We start from the raw sequence: 21,918 nt of genomic DNA, 5'->3' as shown, positions 1-21,918 counted from the left end.
CCAGGCACATTAATTATAACTTTAATATAACAAATGTTATTAAAAGCAGCAATTCAAAACCATAAATCTTTTCAAAGGTGCACAGGGTTATAAGGTCAGTTGGCAGTAATGCAGCTATTAACTGGTATGAATGAAATGCTGGGATGTGGAGTCAGGGTGGCCCTGCTAGGCCTTAGGCTGACATCCCAAGTGAGGAAGGCCCCGGCGCCCCCCTTCGAGCCCAGAGCCTCCCTGGGGCTTGAGGAGAGAAGGTGCAGTGGCCGCGCGGGCCGTGCTCATCCTGCGCTTCCTCGGAAGCCTGGAAAGCAGGCCTGGGGGGTGGCTGTGCCCTCTGAAGCCAGGCAGGAAGCCACAGATTGGATCCCGAGGTCCCACACACCCCTATGGGCCTGGGGGCTGGCTTCTCAGCTCCCCTTCCATCCGGCCCCAGTTCGGGGCTTCAGTGGCGGCAGCTGTGGGGCTGAGAAGGGAGGGAACGGGCCCCGCCCCAGCTGCTCCCTGCCTGGGTCGCGCCAGGGAAGCGGAGGGAAGGGGGCGGGCCACGTGCAGGAGGTGAGGTCCCGTGTGGAAGGCACTGGAGGACTGAGGTCTGAGGCCGGGGGCATCTGAACAATCTCGGACTCCCGGGTGCTCGCAGGTCGGGAGGGGCTGAGCCCAGCAAAGGAAAAACCAGCTCCCCGGGCCCGCCACCCCTCGTTCATCCACCTTCGCCCTGCTGCTGGCAGCCTGCGGAGCTCGGCCGAGGAGGCCACAGCAGCGGCTGGCAGGGCTGGCCCCCGGCTGGTCCGCCCTTGCCCTCGTGAAGGCACTTCTTTCTACTTTCCCATCATGTGAGTCCGCTTCTAATAGCTCTGGAAGCAGCAAAAATGAGGGGTCCCCTCCTCTTCTCATTTTTGGTTTTCCTCCAGATGGGGATGAGTTGTAACGTCAGTTCTAAGAATTCTATTTATACTCCCACTGACAGAGGCTTCCCTTGGAGAGCGCTGAGTAACGCAAGCCCGTTAAAAATCCCAACCTGTCCCAAAAAGTGATTGTCAATCTCAGGGCACAGCAGGGGATAGGAAGGGGCCACGAGTCCTCTGGGCTCCACTCTGTGCGGGGCCTCCGCCGTTCATGGCTGAAAGAAGGGGCAGAGGCTGGACTTTCACATTTAGTTGCAGCACTGAAGAGGCCACGGGAGAGCCGAGGGCAGGAACCAGGCTGGCACAGGGGGAGCGGGAGCGGGAGCTTGTGTGTGTGTGTGTACACGATGCCGCGTGGTGTGTGGTCTGTGTGTACATTGTGTACGTGCATGCTGCACGGTGTGTGCATGTGTACACGTATGCTGCACGGTGCATGTGCATGGTCTGTGTGTGTGTGGGGGGGGTGGTCCCGGAGGGTGAGAGCACACGTGTGATGGCGGCGTCTGTGGGTGCGTTCTGTGTGGCCGTGTGTGGCGGGGCTGGGCCGGGGGCCAGGAGGCTGGCGGGGGTTGCGGGGCCCGGCCGCCCTGCCTCCCACTTCCCTCCCTGGCCCGCGGGTCTCCAAGGCACCCCCAGTGCCACGGCGGGTGCGAGGCCGGGGAGAGGAGCACCTGCGGGCCCGGCAGCTCACGGCCTCTGACGGGGCTGCGGCGTGGGCGCCTTTGAGGCAGAGACCCAGCCTGACGCCTGAGGCCCTGGCCCCGGGTCCCCGCCACGTGGGCTGTCGCAGGGGGGCGTCAAGTGCCCTCACCGCCAGGCTGGGCCAGGCAGGAAGGCCGTGCTTAGAGGTCCTTGCTCTCCCAGCATGATGCCCGGGTCAGGTGCGGGGACACCGGGGACATCAGGGGAGGCCAGCCCTGCGGGGGAGGTGGTGAACACACCCACGTGTGGGAGAGAGGCGCGGGGACGGCGGGACAGGAGGAGGACGGCCTCGGGGCGGGGGTCGTGGAGCCGGGGTCACGGGTCAACAGTCTGGGGGCTGGGGGCCCGAGGAGCCGCCGCCCGGGGCTGCTCAGTAGGGGGTGGTGCCCTCCCACTCCACCAGGTACTGGACCTTGCCCTCGGGCGTGACCCTCCGCGCCAGCACCTGGTACTTCTCCCCGCAGGCCAGGCGCCCGGCCGCGCCGAAGTAGTTGGTGATGGAGGACTTGAGGTGGGACAGGGACGAGTCGTCCTCGCTGATGCTCTCGAACGTGTGGCTGTCGATGCCCTCGTCCGGCCGCTCGGGGCCCGACGCCACCTCTGCGCTGCTGTCGGAGGGGCAGCGTCCGCCCGGCTCGGCCGCCCGCCGCTTGGCCCGCAGCGGCACGTACGCCTTGGCCGCCAGCTTCCTCTTGCGGCTGCCCACCGTCCGCCTGCAGGGGCGAGGCAGGGGGCCCTGAGCCCGGCCCGGAGCAGCGATCGGGGTCCCCAGCGTCCCGAGGGGCCCTGCCTGCACCGCCCCGAGCAGCCGGGAGCCGGATGGCCAGAGCCCGGGCCGTGGACAGGGAGGCGCGTGTGCCACGCACACACGGGGACGGAAAGGGGTGGGGCAGGCACAAAGCACACGAAGGAGGGGCTCGGGAACAGGACCGGGCCCCACAGAGCTCGCGAGCCCAGGACGCGGGAGGAGGGATGCGGGCAGACGCCAGGATGTGGGGCCGCCGAGGACCAGCTGGTCCCCAGGGCCCCTGCCCGCCCCAGCGCGCCCTGTGGTGCCTGCCCCCTCCAGGCCTCCAGAGCGATGGCTCCTTCCCTCGGTGACTCAGGACAGCCCGGGGCGGCAGCCGGGGAGCGGGTCCCCTGCACAGGCCAGGCTCCGTGGCTCGGGCCCGGCGGTTCCACTGCGCACGGGCCGGGCGGCTCCAGGGCCCAGGCGAGGCCCGCGGGACGGTGGGGGGACCCGGACCACAGGCCTTCCTGCCCCCGGCTCACCTGGAGTCGTAGGACAGGCTGGTGGAAGCCGAGCCCGAGGTGCTGGCAGCGTCCGTGGAGTCCACGTCTGAGAAGAAGGTCTGGCCTGAGCTGGCACTGACGGGGGCAGAGGGTGAGCCTCCGCCGCGGGGCCTCCCCTCCGGGCGCTGCTGCCCCTGGGCCGGCCCACCCAGTGCCCCGCCGGCCGCCCGAGCAGGAGCCCCGGGACACCCCGACGAGCGGGCCCCCCACACCTGCTGCCAAACAGACCCGAAGGGCCTGCCTCCGCCGCACCTGCTGCAGCCTCATCACAGCCGGGCACGCACAGGCCGGGGGGCTCGGGGCGCCCGACGGCGCTGCGAAGGCCGCAGTCAGTGACCGCTACGGAGGCGCTGCAGCCGGGCCTGAGGGACCCAAGCCCTCCCCTCCTCCGGGAAGCACTGCAGGACCTTCAGGCGTTTGGGAACGAAGCAGCGGAGGGTGCAAGGCCCTCCCTGACGTGTACCAAGCACGGGGTGAGGTGGGAACACCGGGGGGCGTCGGGAAGGCTCCCCGGAGGAAGGAGCACGGGGCACAAAGGGGGAAGCAGGAGGGGCTGCAGGGGGTGGGGGGCGGGGGGGCCGGGGACGCTGCGACCCCTTGAGCTGGAGCGAGCCTGCCCTCCGAGCGCCAGGGGCCCCGCGGCTTCTGCCCCCGGGCAGCCCTCGACGGGCCCTCCTGTCACCTTTTTAAGCTCTGAATTTCATCCAGCGAGAAGTCAAAGATGCTGGCCAGGTGGTGGTTGGTGCTCCAGGCGGAGGTAAAGTCGCTCTGCGGACACAGCAGGGGCAGTGAGCTCAGGCCGCTTGGCGCCTGCCCCCGCTGAGGGCCACGCGGTCCCAGGCCTGCGGCTCCGGGCACCCTCCTCTCTGGCTCTGCAGCGCCGCCACCCGGGAGTGGGCCCGCCGGGGCGTCACCTGAGCTGCTGACGGTGCCCGGGGACAGCCCGCAGACCGGGGCAAGGGCGGGGGACGGGGGGAGGGGGGGCTGGGCCGGTGCTAGCGCCCCCCACGGCCGTGGCATGCTCCCGCCCTCGAGGAGGCCTTGGCCTCCGGCTGCAGGGTCCCCACCGCCGCCCCGCCCCTCCGCCTCCGGGACAGCTTGGGGACCTAAGGCAGCGGTCGTGCGGGCGTCTGCTCTTTAAGGGATGTGCGGGAGGCCCCCAGGGCCTGGGGGGCCGTGCCCTGCTTGGGAGCCCCCAACAGTCCGACCCTGCGCGTGGATGTGGAGAGCAAGAAAACAAGAAACTAACACTGGGAATAGCATCTTCCAGCAAAAACTTTGATCTTTTTCTTCTATAAACTCGCCTTTTCTGCTGCTGGAACTCGTGAGGCAACAGACTGTGGAGACAGAAAGGGGGGGCGGGTCAGAGCCCGAAGGCCGGACGGAGGGGGTGGGGGGCACAGCGGTGCGGGGGGGGGCACAGGCGCTGGGGCGGGCGGGCGTGCGGGGCCGCGGACAGGGCAGGACTCAGGACGCTCCGACCCGACGCCCAGGGTGAGGGGCTGCGCTGAGCCAGTGGGGCGGGGGCCCCCGGAGCTCACTGCCCCGTCCTGGCCCGGCAACTGCGCCCCAAGGCCTGGCTTCCCCCCAGGCCACACAACAGAGTGGGCGCGGGACAGAGGCCGGATCAGTGGCCGAGGCCGCGTGGGCCCCCAGCCCCCGGCCTCCTGGCCTCCAGCCCCCGGCCCCAGCCTCCCAGCCTCCCAGCCTCCACGGCCTTCCGGCCTCCGCGGCCCGGCACAGCCGTCCTGGGGCTGTGGCTGGGGGGGGCGGGGACCCCGAGCTGGGCGCCCAGGCACTGACCCGGGCTTGCTCCTTCCTCTCTTGCGCAGCTCCGAGGTGGCGCCGCCATCCGTGGGCACCAGGCCCTTGTCAGGCAGCAGCTTCCCAGGCGGGTTGGGGGGCACGCGGATGCGCAGACGGAAGATGCACTTCTTCTTCTTGATCTCCTTGCCACACAGGAACCTGCGGGGGGCGGGAGAGAAAGCTCTGGGGCCTGTGGGTCCTCCTCCCGGGAGGCGAGTGCAGCCTCGCCCAGAGCTGAGGTCCGGGTCGCCGCGGGCACGACACTGGTTCCTCAAGGCCATGGGGCCCGGGCTGGGCGGGGATGCGGCTGGGGGCTCCTCCCTGCCCCTCGTGGTTCTAGCAGCTCCTGCCCCTCTTCTCGGCTCAACCAGCCCCAGGGCCCCTCCTACAGGAAGGCCTCCTCTAGTTGGCAGGGAACTGCAGGGGCCCACACACCGCTTCCACACCATTCTGCTTTCTGGTCTCCTCAGGAGACTGCAAACACCTGCAGGCATGTCCCTCCTCCTTCCAGGTGAGCTGCCAGGTGAGGGGTGGCTCCGACAGTCCTCCCCCAGCACCCGTCCACAGGGAAGCCACCACGAGGGCAGGAGCCCCACTGCTCAAGAGCAGGACTGTGTCCGGGCCCCACCCCACGAGGGGGGACCACGTCCTGCTCCTCGCTGCGTGCTCAGGACCTACACAGGGCTGACGGGGCAGCAGTTCAAGCAACGCCGTCGGGGGGACAAAGGACTGAACGGGACGGAAGAGCGCTCCGGTCCACAGAGAGCTGAGCAGACCCCCTGAGCCGGAGAGCAGCGGGTTCAGGACGGCCGACGCCCAGAACAAATCAAGCAGAGGATCAGGGCAGGGTCTGGCCACGGGAGGTGGGCAGTGGCAGCCAGGTCTGTGGCTGTCGTGTGCTGAGGACTCAGGAGCCCGGGTGCGGGGGGGGAAGACACGGGCTGGGGATGGGTGAGGATGGCCACGGGGATGGGATGAATGGACCTTCCAGTGCCCGGCCCTGAACCACAGACGGCCGGAGAGGAGCGGCCCTCAGAGAGCAGGGGTGCACCCCCTAGGAAGCAGAGCCCAGGACTGACGCATGAAGCTGCTGCAGCGGTTGGGGGCACATCACAAAAGAGGCGGGGTGCTCCCCGAATCTGAAAGGACGGGTGGGACTTATGGAGCCAGAGACAGGGGTGGGAGACCCAGGCTGTAGCGCAGCTTGAGCAAAGGCCCCGAGGCAGGGAGGTGCTTTGTACCCAGTTCCACCTGTGGGGCCCCACGCACTCCCTCCCTTCCCTGCACGCACCGACTTTTGTAACTGTTCAGCGCGTTGAGGAGATGTGGTCCTCGGTCCGTCACGGGGGTGCTGGTGAGCTGAGGGGGAGCAGCCAGCAGGACAGTGAGACCCAGGCCCACGAGCCCCGTCCCCTCCCTCCCTGCAATCTCCGAGTGAGGACCCAGACTTCTGGGATCCTAGGTCTTTCCTCCTCTCTGAGCTCAGGTCTCCACCTGGAAATGGGGGAGTTAACTCCCGTCCTAAATGGATTAAGAGGTTCGATGGGGGGATCCCTGGGTGGCGCAGCGGTTTGGCGCCTGCCTTTGGCCCAGGGCGTGATCCTGGAGACCCGGGATCGAATCCCACGTCGGGCTCCCGGTGCATGGAGCCTGCTTCTCCCTCTGCCTATGTCTCTGCCTCTCTCTCTCTCTCTCTCTGTGACTATCATAAATAAATAAAAAATTTAAAAAAAAAATTAAAAAAAAAAAGAGGTTCGATGGGGCGCCGGGGTGGCTCCATCAGTGGAGTGTCTGCCTTCAGCTCAGGACATGATCAGGGGCCTGGGATGGGCCCCAAGTCGGGGGCTTGGGGGGGGGTCCCTGCTCAGCGGGGAGTTTGCTTCTCCTGTCTCTACTCCTCCACCCCCACTGGTTCTCTCTCTTGTGCCATCATTTGCTCTCTAATAAAATCTTAAAAAAAAAAAAGGTTGAAGAAGGCCCATGCCCTTGACCCGGCAATGCCACCGCATGGGCTCTATCACGGGGACGGAACGCGCAACACGGGCAAAGCTTTAAGTGCAGCGTTGTTCCCAGTGAGAGGCAGGGCACCTGCCCAAAGGAAGGAAAGCAGTAAGTCAACCGTGGTGGAAACCAGTGGGGCCCTTAAACATGCGGATGAAAGCTCTTTCACAGTATGGAAAAGTATTTATGATATAAAGCGAAAAAAAGTGATTTGAATTTTTACATACTGTATAACAGAAGCCCAGGAAAAACATAGAAAAAACGATGGACTACATCACTGGCAGCTGTTTCTGCGCGGTGTGACGGGGAGTATGGATGATTTTGTTCTTAGTAGGCTCCCCCCCAGCATGGGGCCCAGCGCAGGGCCCGAACTCAAGACCCGAGATCGAGACTTGAGCTGAGATCAAGTCAGACACTCAACTGAGCCCCGAGGCGCCCCTGGATGACTTTTTTTTAAAGTGTACTTTGTTGCACTTAACAATTTTCCTACCAGGAACGGTATGTTCTTTTTATAAACCAGAAAAAAATGTTAGTAAAAATACCTGCTCTACCTGTCTTTTAAGGCTTTACGATACGTATGCCTTTTTCTTTTAAAGATTTTTCTCTTAAAGATTTAAAGCCGACTCCCCGCCGAGCACAGAGCCCGACACACGGGGCTCCGTCCCAGGACCCCGAGATCACCACCAGAGCCGAAAACCAAGAGTCGGCTGCCCAGGCGCCCCGACAATATAAACGTCTTATAAATAACCAACGCTACAATGGGAGACGTTACATGAAGAGCGTCATAGGTCTTTTCTGTTTTTTTCGTCATAGGTCTTTAAGCAGAGCATTAAAGTCTTTTTGTTTTTCTTTTTGTAAAGTCCTGTCTCATCAAAGAAAGACTTGGGGCAGTGAGTAGGGCTGACACCTCGCCCCAGGTTGGTGGAAAGGACTCAGGTGGTCGTTGGGGAATGGGGCGCGGCTCCCCAATGGGAGAGGCAGGTAGGGTCCTGGCTCAGCCTCCGCCAGGGGCTCTCCACCTCCGCCACCCTCAGTCTCCCAGGCCCCAGAGCCTTCTGCTGTCAGAGGGGCACCAGCAGGGCGCAGGACCCTTGGCTCCCCCACACCCCCAGGGCCCTGCTCAGCTCAGACCCACCCCCAGCCCCTGCTGCCCGGTCAGCGAGGCCCCGGCCTGGGGCAGCTGAGAGACTCTGGGTCGTCCTCCCAGCCCCCGGGCCTCCGACGGGCGCCCGACTCTCAGCCCGCCGTCCCGCGTACCTTGCCGAGCTGCAGGAGCTCCCAGTGATGGTTGACAAAGGCCAGAATCTCCTCAAAGTCGAAGTACTTCTTCTTGCTCTGCACCCCCAGGTTGTAGAGGGCCAGGTGCACCACATCCACCCTGGGCAGGGGGGCAGGTAGGTGGGGCTGGGTGAGGAGGCAGCCCCGGGGCTGAAGGGCAGGGGCGAGGCCAGCCCGTTGGCTGCACACGCAGTGGTTCCCGGAGGGAGGTGGGAGCGGAGCGGCTGGGGGGGGACGGGGCGGGCGGGCCAAGCCCCAGCCTCTCACCATCGGAGGGGCAGCCGCTCGATGTACTCGGGGCCCTGGTTGCACACGGAGCAGAAAAACAGGTAGAACCTGGAAGGGGTGGGTGGAGACGGGGCTGTGCTGGGAGGGCTGATGCCCACCCGCGCTCCCCCCTGCCTTCCCCTGGGCCGTCCTCGTCCCCAGTCCCCAGGGCGGCGGCAGGACGGAGGCCCCATACCCCACCTCCCCTCCACCTAAGCCGCTCCCCATGTCCCGATCCTGGAGCACGGGGAGCTGGGGGTGAGCGGCGGAGGCTGCGGGGCTGCAGGGGCTGCGGGGGCCGGGCTGCGCCGGGCGCCCTCCTCCCCCCCAGACGCCCGCTCACACGCGCCACGCTCGGTCACAAACGCGCCACGCCAACCAGGACACACGGTATCTGGTGCGACACTCGTGTGCCTTCGACAGCTTCACCCCGCCCGGTAGAAGCCAGATCAGTCATCCTCCTCCCAAGGGCTTAGGGAAGGTGGGGCGTTGCCGAAGGTCCCCCCACAAGGCCATGGCAGCTGGAGCCGTGGCCTGGCACGTTCCTCTACCGAGAAGGGCCTCACCCCGAGCTGCCTCCCTTACACAGGTAGGTGCCCACGCTCAGAGACCCCGCCTGCGGAGGGCCTGGCAGGCAGTCGGGAAGCACTGCTGCCCCTGCCGTCCGCGCACCCCCCCCATCCGCCTTCCCACCCCCGAGGGTGCCGGGCCAGATGAGCACCTACCGGTCCCCGAACATCATGGGCTCATTGAGGCACTGCGTGCAGGCCTCGTGGAACCACTGTCTGCACCGGTAGCATTGCAGCATCCGCAGGTACCACCTGGAGAGCCAGAGGAGCCAGGGTCAGCCAGGCCCACGCTCCAGGCCGGGCGTCAGCCTCAGCCACTTCTCCCAACACAAACTTGCTCTCCACCGGGGGAAAGGAAGAGAACCCACGGTTACCGGTTACGGAGCACCGAGGCCGCGCCAGGGGAGGCCCAGGGAGCAGGCTCATGCTAGTCTGATCTCCCCGTCTGGCAAGAGACGGGCCCCCGGTCCTAAGCCTAAACGGCTTGTGCAAGGTCACTCAGGAGGCAAGTGGTGGGTGGTGACTCAGTCCCGGCCTTCCTCACTTCAAAGCCTACGCTCTTCACGCCACGGGAAGCCCCCATCTCTGCGCCCCCCCACGCTGCTTCTCAAACACCACCAAAGTGGACAGGTTTGCCCGGGAGACCTCGTGGGAGACCGATGGCCCCGTATGCTCCACGGGCAGCACCACGCCTGCTCTTCCTTACCCAGGGCTGTGCCTACCCTGTCGGGGCCAGTCAACGACTATTCACCGAATACGAACGAAGGGCAAAGTAGTACTTCCTTAAGGACAACCTAGGCTTTGTTCACAACTTGCCAGGTGAGGTCCCTGGACTGTGCGCATCACAATCACCTGGGATCTAGGCTAACCTATGGATTCCTTAGTCCACCCCAGACCTGCTCAATCACTGGGGGAGCCCCTGGGAGGTGCATTTCTAACAACCACCCCGGGGCAACTGTGCCCAGCCGGCACCGACAGCCACCGTCCCGCTGCTATACGCACTTCTCCCCCCATCCCATAGAGCCTCGCACACTCGGGGAAGTTGGGGAGGCCGGGACTGTCAATCCCACTTAGGAGACGAAGGACTTCACGTGATTTGCCCAAATTACCCAGCTAGCCTGGGTAAGCCCAGCCTCCAGACCCCGAGGACTTGTCAGGAGCATGGGGCTAAGATTCAGGACCTCAGGGCATCCCGCAGGCTGCGTCCTGAGGGCAGAGACCTCATCTCTCATCTGTCACTTCTGTGGCCCCTGCCACAATGCCTGGGGCGGTCAGCCCAGGGGAGCAGGCTGGTCGCCCAAGGCTACATGCAGACCCAGCCCGGTAAGAGCCACTTGGGCTCGTCCTGCAGTCGGGGCAGGGATCGCCTCCACAGCACCCGGCCAGGAGCCAACCGCCCCGCCCCGAACGCCGCCCCGAACCCCGCCCCGCGGCCTTACTCTCCGGGCCCGCCGCAGTAGCCCCGCCCCCGATGCCCCGCCCCGCAGAGGCCCCGCCCCTCGGCCTTACTCTCCGGCCCGCCGCAGTAGCAGTAGCCCCGCCCCCGCCGAGGCCCCGCCCCTAGCCCCGCCCCGCCGAGGCCCCGCCCCGCGGCCTTACTCTCCGGCCCGCCGCAGTAGCAGTAGCCCCGCCCCCGCCGAGGCCCCGCCCCGCGGCCTTACTCTCCGGGCCCGCCGCAGTAGCCCCGCCCCCGATGCCCCGCCCCGCAGAGGCCCCGCCCCTCGGCCTTACTCTCCGGCCCGCCGCAGTAGCAGTAGCCCCGCCCCCGCCGAGGCCCCGCCCCGCGGCCTTACTCTCCGGCCCGCCGCATAGCAGTAGCCCCGCCCCCGCCGAGGCCCCGCCCCCCGCCCCGCGGCCTTACTCTCCGGGCCCGCCGCAGTAGCAGTAGCCCCGCCCCGCCGAGGCCCCGCCCCGCCGAGGCCCCACCCCGCGGCCTTATTCTCCGGGCCCGCCGCAGTAGCAGTAGCCCCGCCCCCGCCGAGGCCCCGCCCCTAGCCCCCCGCCGCCTTACTCTCCGGGCCCGCCGCAGTAGCAGTAGCCCCGCCCCCCGCCGAGGCCACGCCCCTAGCCCGCCCGCCGAGGCCCCGCCCCGCGGCCTTACTCTCCGGGCCCGCCGCAGTAGCAGTAGCCCCGCCCCCGCCGAGCCGCCCCGCCCCGCCGAGGCCCCGCCCCGCGGCCTTACTCTCCGGGCCCGCCGCAGTAGCAGTAGCACTGCTGCTGGTTGGTGCGGTGGGGCGAGTCCCACTCGAGCTCCTCGGGCTGGTAGGACAGCACCATCTTCACGGCCTGCAGCGTCCTGGCGATGGCACCCTTCTTGAGCGCGCCGCCTTTCTGCGGGGAGGTGACGGTCCGGCTCAGCCGCGGGGTCCCGGCGGGGTGGCGGGGGTCGGGGTGTGAGGGTGCACGGGGCGGGCCCGGGGCGGCCACAGGAGTCTGCGCCCTGCCGCTGGCGAGGGGAACGAGGACCCCGGGGACCCGTGGATGTTCCAGGGTCGGAAGCGGAGGAAGCCCTTCTCGTGGATCCCTTCTCGTGGATCCCGCATCTGTCCTCGCTCCCTCCCAGGAGGATCTCTTAGGAATCATATTAGCATGAACACCAGCGATGAAGGTAACCAGGTAACCGTGATACCCAATACGTACTGAGCGGGGGTGCTCACGTGGGTTTTGTCTTTCCAGAGCAAAGCACCATTTATTGGGGGGCTCCTACCCCTGGCCCCAAACCCACATCCATTTTATCATTTGCTGAGGAAGCAGGCTCAGGGAGGCTAAGGCAGCCACCGGTGGCAGCAGCGCGGTCTGCCTCCAAGCCCAGGCTCTGGGACCTGCCGTCGGCCTGCGTGCAGGGGGTCCAGGCTTCCCACTGAGGCGGGGAAAGGCAGGGGCTGCAAGGACGGAGGGCTCACCCGCACAGCCAGCGCGAAGATGCAGCGGCGGCAGAACCACGGCGTGAGCAGGGGACGGTCCGCACTGCCCGCCCTGGGGATGTGGCACTGCTGGTGGTAACCTGCGGCAGAGGGGCGCTGCTGAGTGCCCGCCGGGAGGCAGTGGCCCAGCCCAGCAGCCCTAAGGCCACAGGGCTAGCGAGGGCAGCGCCAGTCGGAGGAGCCAGGGGCTGGCTGCAATGCTCAGCAACGAGCCGAGCTGGCGTCCAGGCAGGCGAGGGAGACAGCCTGGGCCCCAGTGGGGTTGGCACGACAGTCTGGCTTGGGCCTCTGTGCCCCACGTCTCCACTCATCCTTGCCAGGGGGTGACGGGAGCTCCAACCCACGCACGTTACATCCCTTTTCAGGAACCCCAGCTCTCCCCAGCGCTCCAGAGGCTGGCCCCTGTCACTCCGGGGTCCAACAGAAATGGGAAGCCAGCTGAGAGCCCCCAGTGGGACGCACCCACTGGGTCAGTGGTGGGGAACCCGTCGGGGGGCTCCTCCGTGCCCCGCTCACCACACTCACCCAGGCCACACTTCCCGCAGATGAGGATCTCATTCAGCGGCCCCGATGTCTTCCCCAGACAGATGTTGCACTTGGGCTCCTCCCCTGGAACGCCAGCTGAAAGGGAGAGAGAGACAGGGGCCCTCCAGGGTCAGGTCTGGCTCGCAGGAATCCCAGGATTCGCCTTCCAGGTGCTGAGCCGCCCCTCAGTGCGGGGCCTGGCCCTAGGCCCCGTGGGCCGGCTCGCTGCATCTCCCCAACACTCTGAGGTGCCTAGTATCAGTAGCCCATTCTAAAGACAAGGAAATTGAGGCTCAGAGCAGTTAATCCCAAAAGCTAAATAGAACTAGAAATGGGATTCGAACCCATGGCTGCTTGACACCCAATCCCTTGTTCTTTCTGACCATATCATGCTGCCTCTTCTGCCTAATTTAGTTTGTTAAGCACTTATTCATGTTACCAGTAACAAACAATGTCATAATGAAACTCCATGTTCCCATCATTAAGAGCTCGTAGCCAATCTTCTGACTGTATTCCCACCCACTTCCCCGTCTTATGTTATTTTGAACCAATTCCCAGATCCCTAATCATTTTCTGAAAATGTTTCAGTATGTGACTCTGAAAGATTAGGATGCTCTTCTTTAAAAACAACATAATGACAGTGTTTTGTCGCACTGAAAAAATCAAAAACAATTTCTTAATATCACCAACAAACTTAGTGTTCACATTTCCAACTGTCTCTTCAATAAAAGTGTCATAACAGTTTTGAGTGTGTTCAACTGCTTTTAATCTACAAGTTCTTTCTCATTTCTTTTTTCTTTTTTGGTTACTGTTGAAGAGTACGTGTGTCTATCTGTGAAAGGCTTGGGCGGATACGTTCATACACCGTGACAGTAAAGTAGTAAGCGAAATCAAGTGCTCAATGCCTGCGGCTTGCTCAGCCTTCTTGCTGTCCTCCCAGCGATGCCAGCGGGGGCTCCGTCCTGCCCGGGACGCACAGTTCTCTGGCTGGGGAGACACGCTGCAGCACCCGCGGGGGTCCTGGCGCACCGGGGGCCCTCTGCCCAATGTCTGTGGGGGTCTTCCCCGGCCGCTCCGTCGCCTTCAGTGAGGAGGTAACTCAAGAGAAGAGCTCCTCCGTGCTTTGGATCTTGGGAGAAGAAATTGAGGGCGAGGGGCGCTGGGAGAGGCGTCTCCACCTCCGCATCAGCCACGACATCTTGGTGGAGCCTCTGCGAACTGGCTGGGTTCTGTGGCCTCCACTTGGCAGGCGCCTTGAAATCCTTCCTTCTGGTAACACATTCTTCAGGAAGGGCCTCCCAGCAACTCAGGAGCCCTGGGCCAAGGGTCTCATGCAACTGCCCTGCGAGGCCACAGCCGTCATCACCTCCTTTCTTCAGATGAAGAAACCGAGGCTCAGAGAAGTGTCACTTGTTCAAGAACACGCAGCAAGCAAGGGGCGGAGCTGAAACTTGGCCCGAGGCCTACTGAGCCCAAGCTTAGAGCTCCAAGCGGGAAACGCGAGTGTTGTGACTGATGAGCGGGGTCTGTGATGCCCGTGGGAAGGGAGAATGGGGCCGCGGGGGGACTGTCAGCCCTCCGCAGGCCGGGATGGTGCCCGACCCAGCTCCCACTCAGCCCCGGAGCTGCTCCAGCTCCGCCCAGACATGTCCATCGTCGCCCTGCCTGGTCCATCCCTGCCTTCTCGGCTTCCCGCCACGGCTGGGGCTGCCTCCACTCGTTTCCCCCACACGTGGACCGGGCGCACTGTGCTCACACGCAGAAGAGCCAGTTCTGAGTGCCCCTCCCCGTTCCTGGCCCCGGACTGACCCAGAGCCCTGTGCCGCTGGGCACGAAGTGGCGTCCCAGCTCTCCCAGAACCTTCCGGAGCCACCTCCTCCACCTGCCTGCCTCCCTCGTGACGTGGGAGTGATCACAGGCGTGACAGACGTCCGAGTGCCTTTCTGTGTAAACAGGCTCGTCATCGGATCTCCTCAGGTGGGCCGGGGGGCAGGGGGGCCCATCTGACAAGGGCAGATGCAAGCAGTACCAGAGAGAAGGCGGCGGATGGGAGTGGAGGAGGAGAGCGGGCCAGGGTGGGGCAGGGGAGCCCGGGCCCTTCGGGGTACTCACCATGCTGTATGTCCTTCCAGAGGACCCAGTATTTGGAATTATCTTCAAAAGTCACAAGGCAGCTCTGCTTAGAACTGCTGACCTGGGCGCGGAGAGGGAGGGGCAACGTGAGAAAGTGGCTGGGGACGAGCCCCTGGGACATGGAGGTCCTCTCCCATCCACTCCTTGTGCTCCAGAAAGCAGAGTCAGGCTGGAAGGGGGAGGACAGTGGTTCCTGAGGCAGAGTGTGCCTGGGGCCTCACAGTCCCGCCCAGGGGACCAGGGCTTGGTGGGAATGCCGAGGACGGCGCAGGCCAGGTGGTCACCTGCGGTCCCCTCCAGCCTGACTTTGTTTTGTTCTGTGGGCTCGTAGAGCTCTTTTCTAAAGACCTGGCTGCATGATGTCAGCCCTGAGGATGGCACCTGCCCAAGCAGGCTCCGGCTCCTTCCACATTCATCTTTTGAGCATGAGGGGCACGAAGGGAGGCCCAGGCCAGAGGACGAGCAGAGACGCTGAGCCCGGGAACTGGGGCCGGGGAGGAAAGTTTACCCTCTTGATCTTCCCGAGGTAATACAGTCCATCTGTCCAGCGGCACAGCACGTACTGGCCCTCCGTCAGCTTGGACATCAGGTCTTTGAAGTTGTTCTTGGCTTTTGCCAGGGCCCCCTTGTTGGGGAGGTGGCTGGTGGCACCATAGGAGTCCCGAGTCCCTGGGTCCAGAGTACGATTCTCCATCAGCTTCCCCTGACACTGGAAGAGAGAGAGAGAACAGGGTTTTTACTCCTCACTCCCCGGCCCCCAACAGTCCATCCGGGGAAGGAAGGAGCCCACCATGGACGCAACCTGCAGTACGGTGTGCCGGGCGCTTGTTATCGCGCTGGATCCTTGTGACAACCCTGCGGGGGGCAGGTTATTACTCCCATTCCACAGGCAGAGGAACTGAGGGCCGGCAGGGGAAGTGGCCAGTGGGGCGGAGGCAGAGGCAAGGCTTCAGTGAGGTGCGCTGGTCCGCACCCCTGCCCCTCTTCCCACCTCCTGTGCAGGCGGCCTGAACTCCCAGGCTCAGGAACCTGAAGTTTCACCCCTTAGGCCTTCTCCGGGAGGGGAGCGGCGGGAAGTCTGTGCTCCCCCCACCCCGCCCCGAGATCTGGGAAGGAAAGCTCCCAGGTGGCTAGTGACCAGGTACAGACGGTCCGGTTGTGTCTTTTGTGATCCCCGTTTCTGCTCTCAGTTATGGGGTGACTCCATGGAAACCAATTCTGGGACATCTAAATGGGGCAAGTGTGCTCCAAGCAGTAAGTCATCACAGGCCACCGTGTCTGTCCGCACCTGTCCCTGTCACCACCCTATGAGATGCTGTCTTCTCCCTGCTAGTGGTACCACTGGTGGTCCCAGAACCCCCGGGCATCTCTAGGCTTCTCCCACTAGTCAGGTGCCGCCGTGTGCCAACTTCAAGCCCAGTGGGCCCTGGCATCCGGCCCCTCTTTTCTGCGGCCCCGTCCTGGTCTGATCTGAGGCCTCCCTTTTGCTTGGGCCCTTCATTCACTCACTCGCTGTTGGGGAGCCCTGCGCTCGCATGCTGGTCCCCCCTGCCTCCCCGCCTCCCCGCTTCCCCACCAGACTCTCCCAGCGGCCGACAGCTCCCTCCGGTTCTCCCGGAAACCTTCTGTGGCTCCCCGTGTCACCTCCGGCAGGGGAAGCCGTCCCCGAGGCCCAGGCCCGCCTCCCCTCCTGCGCTCACCTGGCTCGGTGCCCCTGCGCGCTCTGCGGAGCCCACACGGCCGCAGCCACAGCCACAGCCGCAGCCACAGCCCGGCTCCGTGCCCTGCACCCGCCCCGGGCTCCCCCTCCCCGCGGGCACCGGGCACCGGGCACCGGGCGGCGGGCGGCGGGCGGAGGCTGCCGTGTGCCCCGCAGGTGCCGGCGCGGGTCCGGGCACGTGCGTGGCCGTCGGGGCCGGGGCGGGCCGGGGCGGGCGGGGCGGGCGCTCCCCCCAGGGCGCCCCTTTCCGCGCGGCGGGCGGGCGGGCGGGGCGGGGTCGGGCTCCGGGTCCCCCCGTCCGGGTCCCCCCGTCCGCCCCGGAGCTGACACTTCCTCGCGGCGCCCAGGGGCCCGGCCGCGCCCCCTCCCGCGCCTGCCCCCGCCGGCCCCGCGGCGCTGATTGGCTCATTCAAACCCGCCCGCGAGGGCCGCCTGCCTGCGGGTTCGCCGCCGCGTCCGGCTCCGGCTCCGGCTGCGGCTCCGGCTCCGGCTCCGGCTCGGGCTCGGGCCCGCGGGGCGCGGCGCTGACTCAGGCCGGGGCCTCTCGGGGCGGCCGGCGCGATCCGGGGTGTCGGGGCCGGAGGCCGCGCGGGCGGGACCGCGACCCCCCCGACCCCCCGCGGCCCCGGCGCCCCCGGCCCTGGGCCGCCTCCCGGGCGCCCGCGGGCAGGTCAAGGCGCCGACCCGCCCTGCGGCTGCCCCCGCCCCGCCCGCCCGCCCCGCCGCAGCCCCGGCCCCGGCCCCCCCCGGCCCCCCCCGGCCCCCCGCGGCCGCCCCGCGACCGCCCCGTGCGCCCGGCTTACCGCGAGCCCGCGCGCCGGCCGGTCCCTCCCGCGGTCTGCCCACCCGGCGCCCCGGCGGAGGAGGCGGCCCGGCCGAGTGTCCGCCCGCGGGGCCGGGGTCGGGGTCTCGCGGGGCGGGGCGGGCGGGCGGGGGAGGGAGGGGCCGGCGCTCAGGAAGGGGCCCCCCGGGCGCGGGGCGCCATCTTTTTCGCGTTTTCCCGCGAATTATTGACGTCCCGCTTATGTAAGTAGCGGCGGCCGCGCCGGCCTCGCCATTGGAGCCCGCGGCCCGCCCGGCCCCGCAGCGCCGCCCCCGCGCCCCGGCCCCGCAGCCCCGCTCCGCCCCGCCCCGCCCCTCCCCCTCCCCCCGCGCATCCCCCGCCCCTCCCCCTCCCCCCCCCGCGCATCCCCGGCCCCGCCCCTCCCCCCCACGCCGCGGACGCACGCGGAGGCCCCGCCCCCGCCCCGCCCCCGCCCCGCCCCCGCCGCGCCCTCCCGCCGCTCGCCTCGCGCTCCGGTCCCCGCGCGCTGCACTCGGAGGCAGAGCGCGGGCCGCCGGGAGGGGGCGCGCAGCGGGCGGCGGGGGGCAGCCTGGGGGCGCGGGGCGGGGCCTGGTCACCGCCCGCGGCCCCCCCCCCCCCGCGCACCCCGAGGCCTGCGGTCGGCCCGGCCCAGCCTCCCGCGCTGCCGGCGCCCGCCCCGCCCCGCCCCGCCCCGCCCCGCCCCCGCGACCCCGCGGCCGCCGCAGCCCCGGGGGGCGCCCACGGGCTGTGCAGCTGGGGGAGCCCCGGCCTCGGGCCCTCGGGCGCATCCCCGTCCGTCCCGGGTCGCCTCGCCGGCTGCTGCGTAGACGCGGCTACAGCGCGGTGGCGGGCGAGGACGGAACCGGCGGGGCAGCGGCGGCGCGGCCGGGACGGGGCAGCCCGGGAAGCCGGACCGCGCCGAGGCGCCGCACCTGGTGGTGGGCGGCAGAGCCTCGGCCCGCGGCGCAGGTGCGCGCAGGTGGCACCTGGACACGGAGGTGAGCGCCCCGGGCGGAGGCAGCGGGGTGCGCGGGCGGCCGGGAGGCCCGGGGGGGGGGCGGGAGGCGACGAGCCCGTGCGCAGCCCCCAGGCCGCTGGGCCCCGCGGACCGGGCTGTGCGCTGCGCGCGTCTGAGTTTGCTTCGGGAGCAGGCGGGTGGGTTCAGAGTGGGGGCGAGCGGCACGACGACAATCCAAGGGCGGAAAAGGAAAAAAAAAAGAAAAGAAAAAAAAGAAAGAAAGAAAAGAAAAGAAAGGAAAAGAAAGAAAAAAAAGGAAAAGAAAGAAAAAAGAAAATAAAAGAAAAGAAAGAAAAGGAAAAGGAAAGAAAAGAAAGAAAAGGAAAAGAAAAGAAAAGAAACGAAAAGAAAGAAAAAAAGAAAAAAAGAAAAGAAAAGAGAAGAGAAGAGGTCAAGGACGCCAGTGGGCGCTGCGCCGCCGAGGGGGAGAGCCACAGCGCGAAGACAGGAGGGAAGCGCAGCCCCGCGGCCAGCGACGGCCACGGCCTGACTGCGGGACCGGCCTGCGGAGCGGCCCGTGCACCTGCACCGCGGGCCCTGCAGCGAGACCCAGGCAGCCGCTTCTCCGCGGACCTTTCCTGGGGAAAACAGAAACCAGCCTCAAGCAGCGAGACAGGTGCAGTGTGTTGTGAAAAAAGTCTTGAACACTCAGCACCGTCCTGTCGTCCTGTCGGTGTATCTTAGGGACGCAGGTACCAAAAAGTGTTAGAACGGGCGCAGGAAATCCGACACCCGCTCTAGGATAGCGGGTCCCCCTAGGCGGGACGGTTAGGGAGGAGGCCAGAGAGAGTCACAGGGACCGGGCGTCCGAGTCTACCTGTGCTGATCTGTTTCCCAGGAAATTCAAAATACCTGAAGCAAAGACGGCAGCGCGCCAAGATTGGGCCGAGCTGGGTGGCCGTCCGGGGTGGCTCTCTGCCATCCTCCTCCGTCTCAGGCCTGAACCCTTTCCTCTATTTTCTGTGTGTTCAAAATTATTTGGGGATTCCATTTATTTGTTCTTGGTGACCTCTACACCCGGGGGGGGGCGGGGCTCAGACCCACGACCCCAAGACCATCACATACCCCTCCCTCAGAGCCGGCAGGGCCACCCCCGAAGTACTGGCGAGTGGGGGAGGCCTGGAGAGGCCGAGGGCCGCCAGACCTGGGGGAGCCGGCGCAGGAGCCTCCCCACCTGCTGCAGGTGTGCGCGGGGTCACCCACGATGGGAGCAGGCAGATCCCCTCGGGTCACCCACCCTGCGGTACTTCATCCTTCTCCACGTGCTGCCCTGTCCTTGTTTTTCCTTCTGATTAAGGATGACTCGGAAAAGCCAGAAAACCACAGGGAGGAGGTGCAAGTCACCTGAGATTTCCACAGTCCTCTAGGTCCACTTTGCTGAGGCACAGGTCGTTCCCGCACGAGAAATCCACCTGCTTTCAAAGCGCAGCGCCTTGTGCTTTGGCAGAACAGGATTTCGTTCTGGAAGTACTTTCCGGGTGCTCCCCGAGAAGGAATGCTCTTCACAAATACGGTAGTTATTCCTGTAATATGATCTTTCAGACTCGCGATGGTGAAGTTCCTTTTGCCCACGAGGCCAGGTCACCGGCTAGGTGGCCCTCGGCCTCTGTGTTTCGTTGCCTGAGTCTGGGGGTCAGTGTATAATGTCCCCGGCGCAGAGGAGCCGGGAGTTTTCAGATGACAGTAGAGGGCAGGATCGTCAACAACCACCACAGGGACACTTGACGGGGTGGGACTGTGAGCCGTGGAAGCGCCTGTGGCCTTGGTGAGCGGCCAGGCCACAAACACCCTGACCTGTGGCTTCTGTGGGGAAATGAGAGGAGGCAACCGTCTGCCCCTCTTGGAGCCCAGAGCGGGAGGAGACGGCACAGGACACAGGAGATCCTCGGCCTCCCGGCCTCCCCGCAGGCGCGCTGCAGACCCTGGGCCCCTCCTCTGAAAAGTGCTCCCCCACCGCCCCCCCACATCTCAACACTGAGCACCCTTTAGGGGAGCGGGTGCCGCCCGAGGGGGAGGGGGTGACACAGAGGGAGATGTGCCCTGAAGTGACACGCAGCCTCCAGCCTCAGAAGGGCCTGGTCCAGAGCTGGCAGGTGGGCAGACCCATCAACAGGTGACCTTGACGTGCACTGGGAGAGGGGCCCGGACGGCAGCGGTGGCCCCCTGCAAGGTCCCGTGGCCTCCGTGTCCTTCCGGGAGCTCCCCCGGCTGGGAGCCTCGAGTGGGTCACTTCCTAATCTGGGCTTTGGATTCACTCGCTGGTCAAAATGCGACACTTAGGACAAATGCGTGGTTCTGGTGTGTGCACAGGCTCTGTGTGAGGAGGTGACCAGCGAACCCCGCTCCCGTCCGGTGATGATGACCTGGTCCCGTCTCTCACGTGAATCAGGTCCGCCGCTACCTCGTGTCACAACTTTGATAGGATGTGAGTAGCGTGATGGTAGGAGTCGGTACCTGAGCGGAAGGACAGACAGACAGAGCCCCGGCCTCGGCCCAAGGGCTGCGGGTGTGCAGTGCGTCTGTGTGGGTTTGCGGGGTGCTCCCGGGGCGCCGTGAGCTGTCCTTCAAGCTGTCCACACGAGAGATTGCACAGAGCCACGCAGGCCGGCGAGTCCAGCACCTTCCAGGCGTCTTTGCTGGGACAGAGCAAGCCCCGGGTCCCCGCGGTCGCTGGGCGCTGAGCCAGGCCCCTCCCGGGCATCGGAGGGAGACGAGACCCGGCCGCTCAGGGAAGCATCTGCGGAGGGCAGCACGGGCGGTAGGTGGTGCGCCTCCCCGGCGGGGAGGGACCGGGACCCCGCTGGGTCCGCGCCCCCAAAGCCCCGGGGCCCTGCCGGCCCCACCCTGCCCCCTTGTCTCACACTGGGGTGTCCGAGGCGGTCCCCGGGGCAGCGGAGCGAGTGCCCCACGCCGGTCACTGCCCCGGCCTCCACGCCAGCTGTCGTCGCTCCATGTCCCTCGTAACCAAGCGCCACCCCTGGCAGAGCTCGGCCGCCACCCCGGGAGGTCCAGCTCTGGAACCCTGACCCCTCGCTCGGCGTCCCCTGTGCACGCGGCTGGGGGCCCGTGGGGGCCCATGCGGCCCGAGATGACCTCAGGGCAGCGTGGGTGTGGGGAGCGCCGCGAGCTTCCCCCAGGCCCACGTGGCGTGCTCCATCCCCGAAGCCACTGTACCCGTGGAGCGAGGTGGGGACTAGGACTCTCCTGCTTTGCAGGTGGCAAACCTGAGGTTGAGGTGGCCAGCACACGTTAGACACCTGCCATGGCGGGGGCGGGGGCGGGGGCGGGGACGCCCACAAGTGGAGGAGACCTCCCCGGGCAGGGCTCCTACTCCTCATTACTAGATGGGGACACTGGTGCTGGGAAGCAGGTAAGGCTTGCTCAAGGGCCTGCGGGAAAGGCACGGGCAGTCGGCAGAGGAGCCGTCTGGGACCGAGGCCCGGCCTCCTGGCCCAGGGATTGGCGTCCCGCAGGCCTCCGAGTCTGGCCGCCACAGCTTGTTTAACCTTCTGGCTGAGCGTCGCCTGGGGTGTGAGGGTCTCACCAGCGCCGCGGGGACTTTCCGCCTGGCTGGGGGCGTGTCCCGTAGCCCTTCGGCCTGGGGAGCCCGCGTGCCACGGCGCTGGCCACCGAATCCTCGCTCCATCGCTGCTCGGGAAAGTCGGGGCCTGGCCGCCGCGCTCCGTCCCGCCCCGGCCCTCTGGCCCCAAGCGCGGCGGGGGCTCCAGGCCGCCCCCCGTGGGAGATGCCGCCCAGACGCGCTGGGCTCCAGCCGTGGGCTCCTCTCCCCGAGGCCGGCGTGGCGGGTGCGTGGGGCCGGGTGGGGGGCTCCAGAGCAGCGGCCCTCGGAGGGAGGTGGCCCGGCGACCCCTCGGTGCGGTTGATGTGTGCACCGTCGGCTGGGCATCCCCGGAGGCGGCCGGAGGTCAGGGTCAACCCCGGGGCCTGCGTGGCCTCAGCCGCTCAGCCAGGGGC

The 21,918-nt window shown here is 66.5% G+C and overlaps 2 protein-coding genes across 7 annotated transcripts; one reads left to right on the top strand and one right to left on the bottom strand.

Moving 5' to 3' along the window:
- On the bottom strand, positions 1–17,110 carry PHF19 (PHD finger protein 19). 6 transcript variants are annotated; one of them, XM_055302107.1, is made up of 15 exons: positions 16,924–17,110; positions 14,909–15,109; positions 14,380–14,461; positions 12,268–12,363; positions 11,722–11,822; positions 11,001–11,149; positions 8,975–9,070; positions 8,250–8,318; positions 7,962–8,082; positions 5,995–6,062; positions 4,701–4,862; positions 4,147–4,234; positions 3,580–3,665; positions 2,877–2,943; positions 1–2,317 (listed from the first exon to the last, which is right to left on the bottom strand). In XM_055302107.1, the coding sequence occupies exons 2-15, from the start codon at positions 15,092–15,094 to the stop codon at positions 1,745–1,747; spliced, it is 1,944 nt and encodes a 647-aa protein (XP_055158082.1). In that variant the 5' UTR covers positions 15,095–15,109; positions 16,924–17,110; the 3' UTR covers positions 1–1,744. The 6 variants fall into 6 exon arrangements, with proteins under 6 accessions (XP_055158082.1, XP_055158080.1, XP_055158083.1 ...); XM_055302105.1 differs by lacking the exon at positions 16,924–17,110 and adding an exon at positions 15,203–15,956; XM_055302108.1 differs by having other exon boundaries at positions 1,847–2,317; positions 2,877–2,972; positions 16,924–17,109.
- Positions 15,936–19,235, top strand: LOC129494935 (splicing factor, arginine/serine-rich 19-like). Its single transcript, XM_055302190.1, has 4 exons — positions 15,936–16,298; positions 17,753–17,894; positions 18,061–18,559; positions 18,782–19,235. The coding sequence occupies exons 1-4, from the start codon at positions 15,936–15,938 to the stop codon at positions 19,233–19,235; spliced, it is 1,458 nt and encodes a 485-aa protein (XP_055158165.1).
- The last annotated feature ends 2,683 nt before the right edge of the window (positions 19,236–21,918 follow it).

The sequence above is a fragment of the Nyctereutes procyonoides genome, unplaced genomic scaffold (genome assembly GCF_905146905.1).
Source record: "Nyctereutes procyonoides isolate TBG_1078 unplaced genomic scaffold, NYPRO_anot_genome, whole genome shotgun sequence".
Taxonomy (NCBI): Eukaryota; Metazoa; Chordata; class Mammalia; order Carnivora; family Canidae; genus Nyctereutes; species Nyctereutes procyonoides.
The sequence above is the reverse complement of the archived record's forward strand: the minus strand, read 5'-3'. Positions and strand labels throughout refer to the sequence as shown.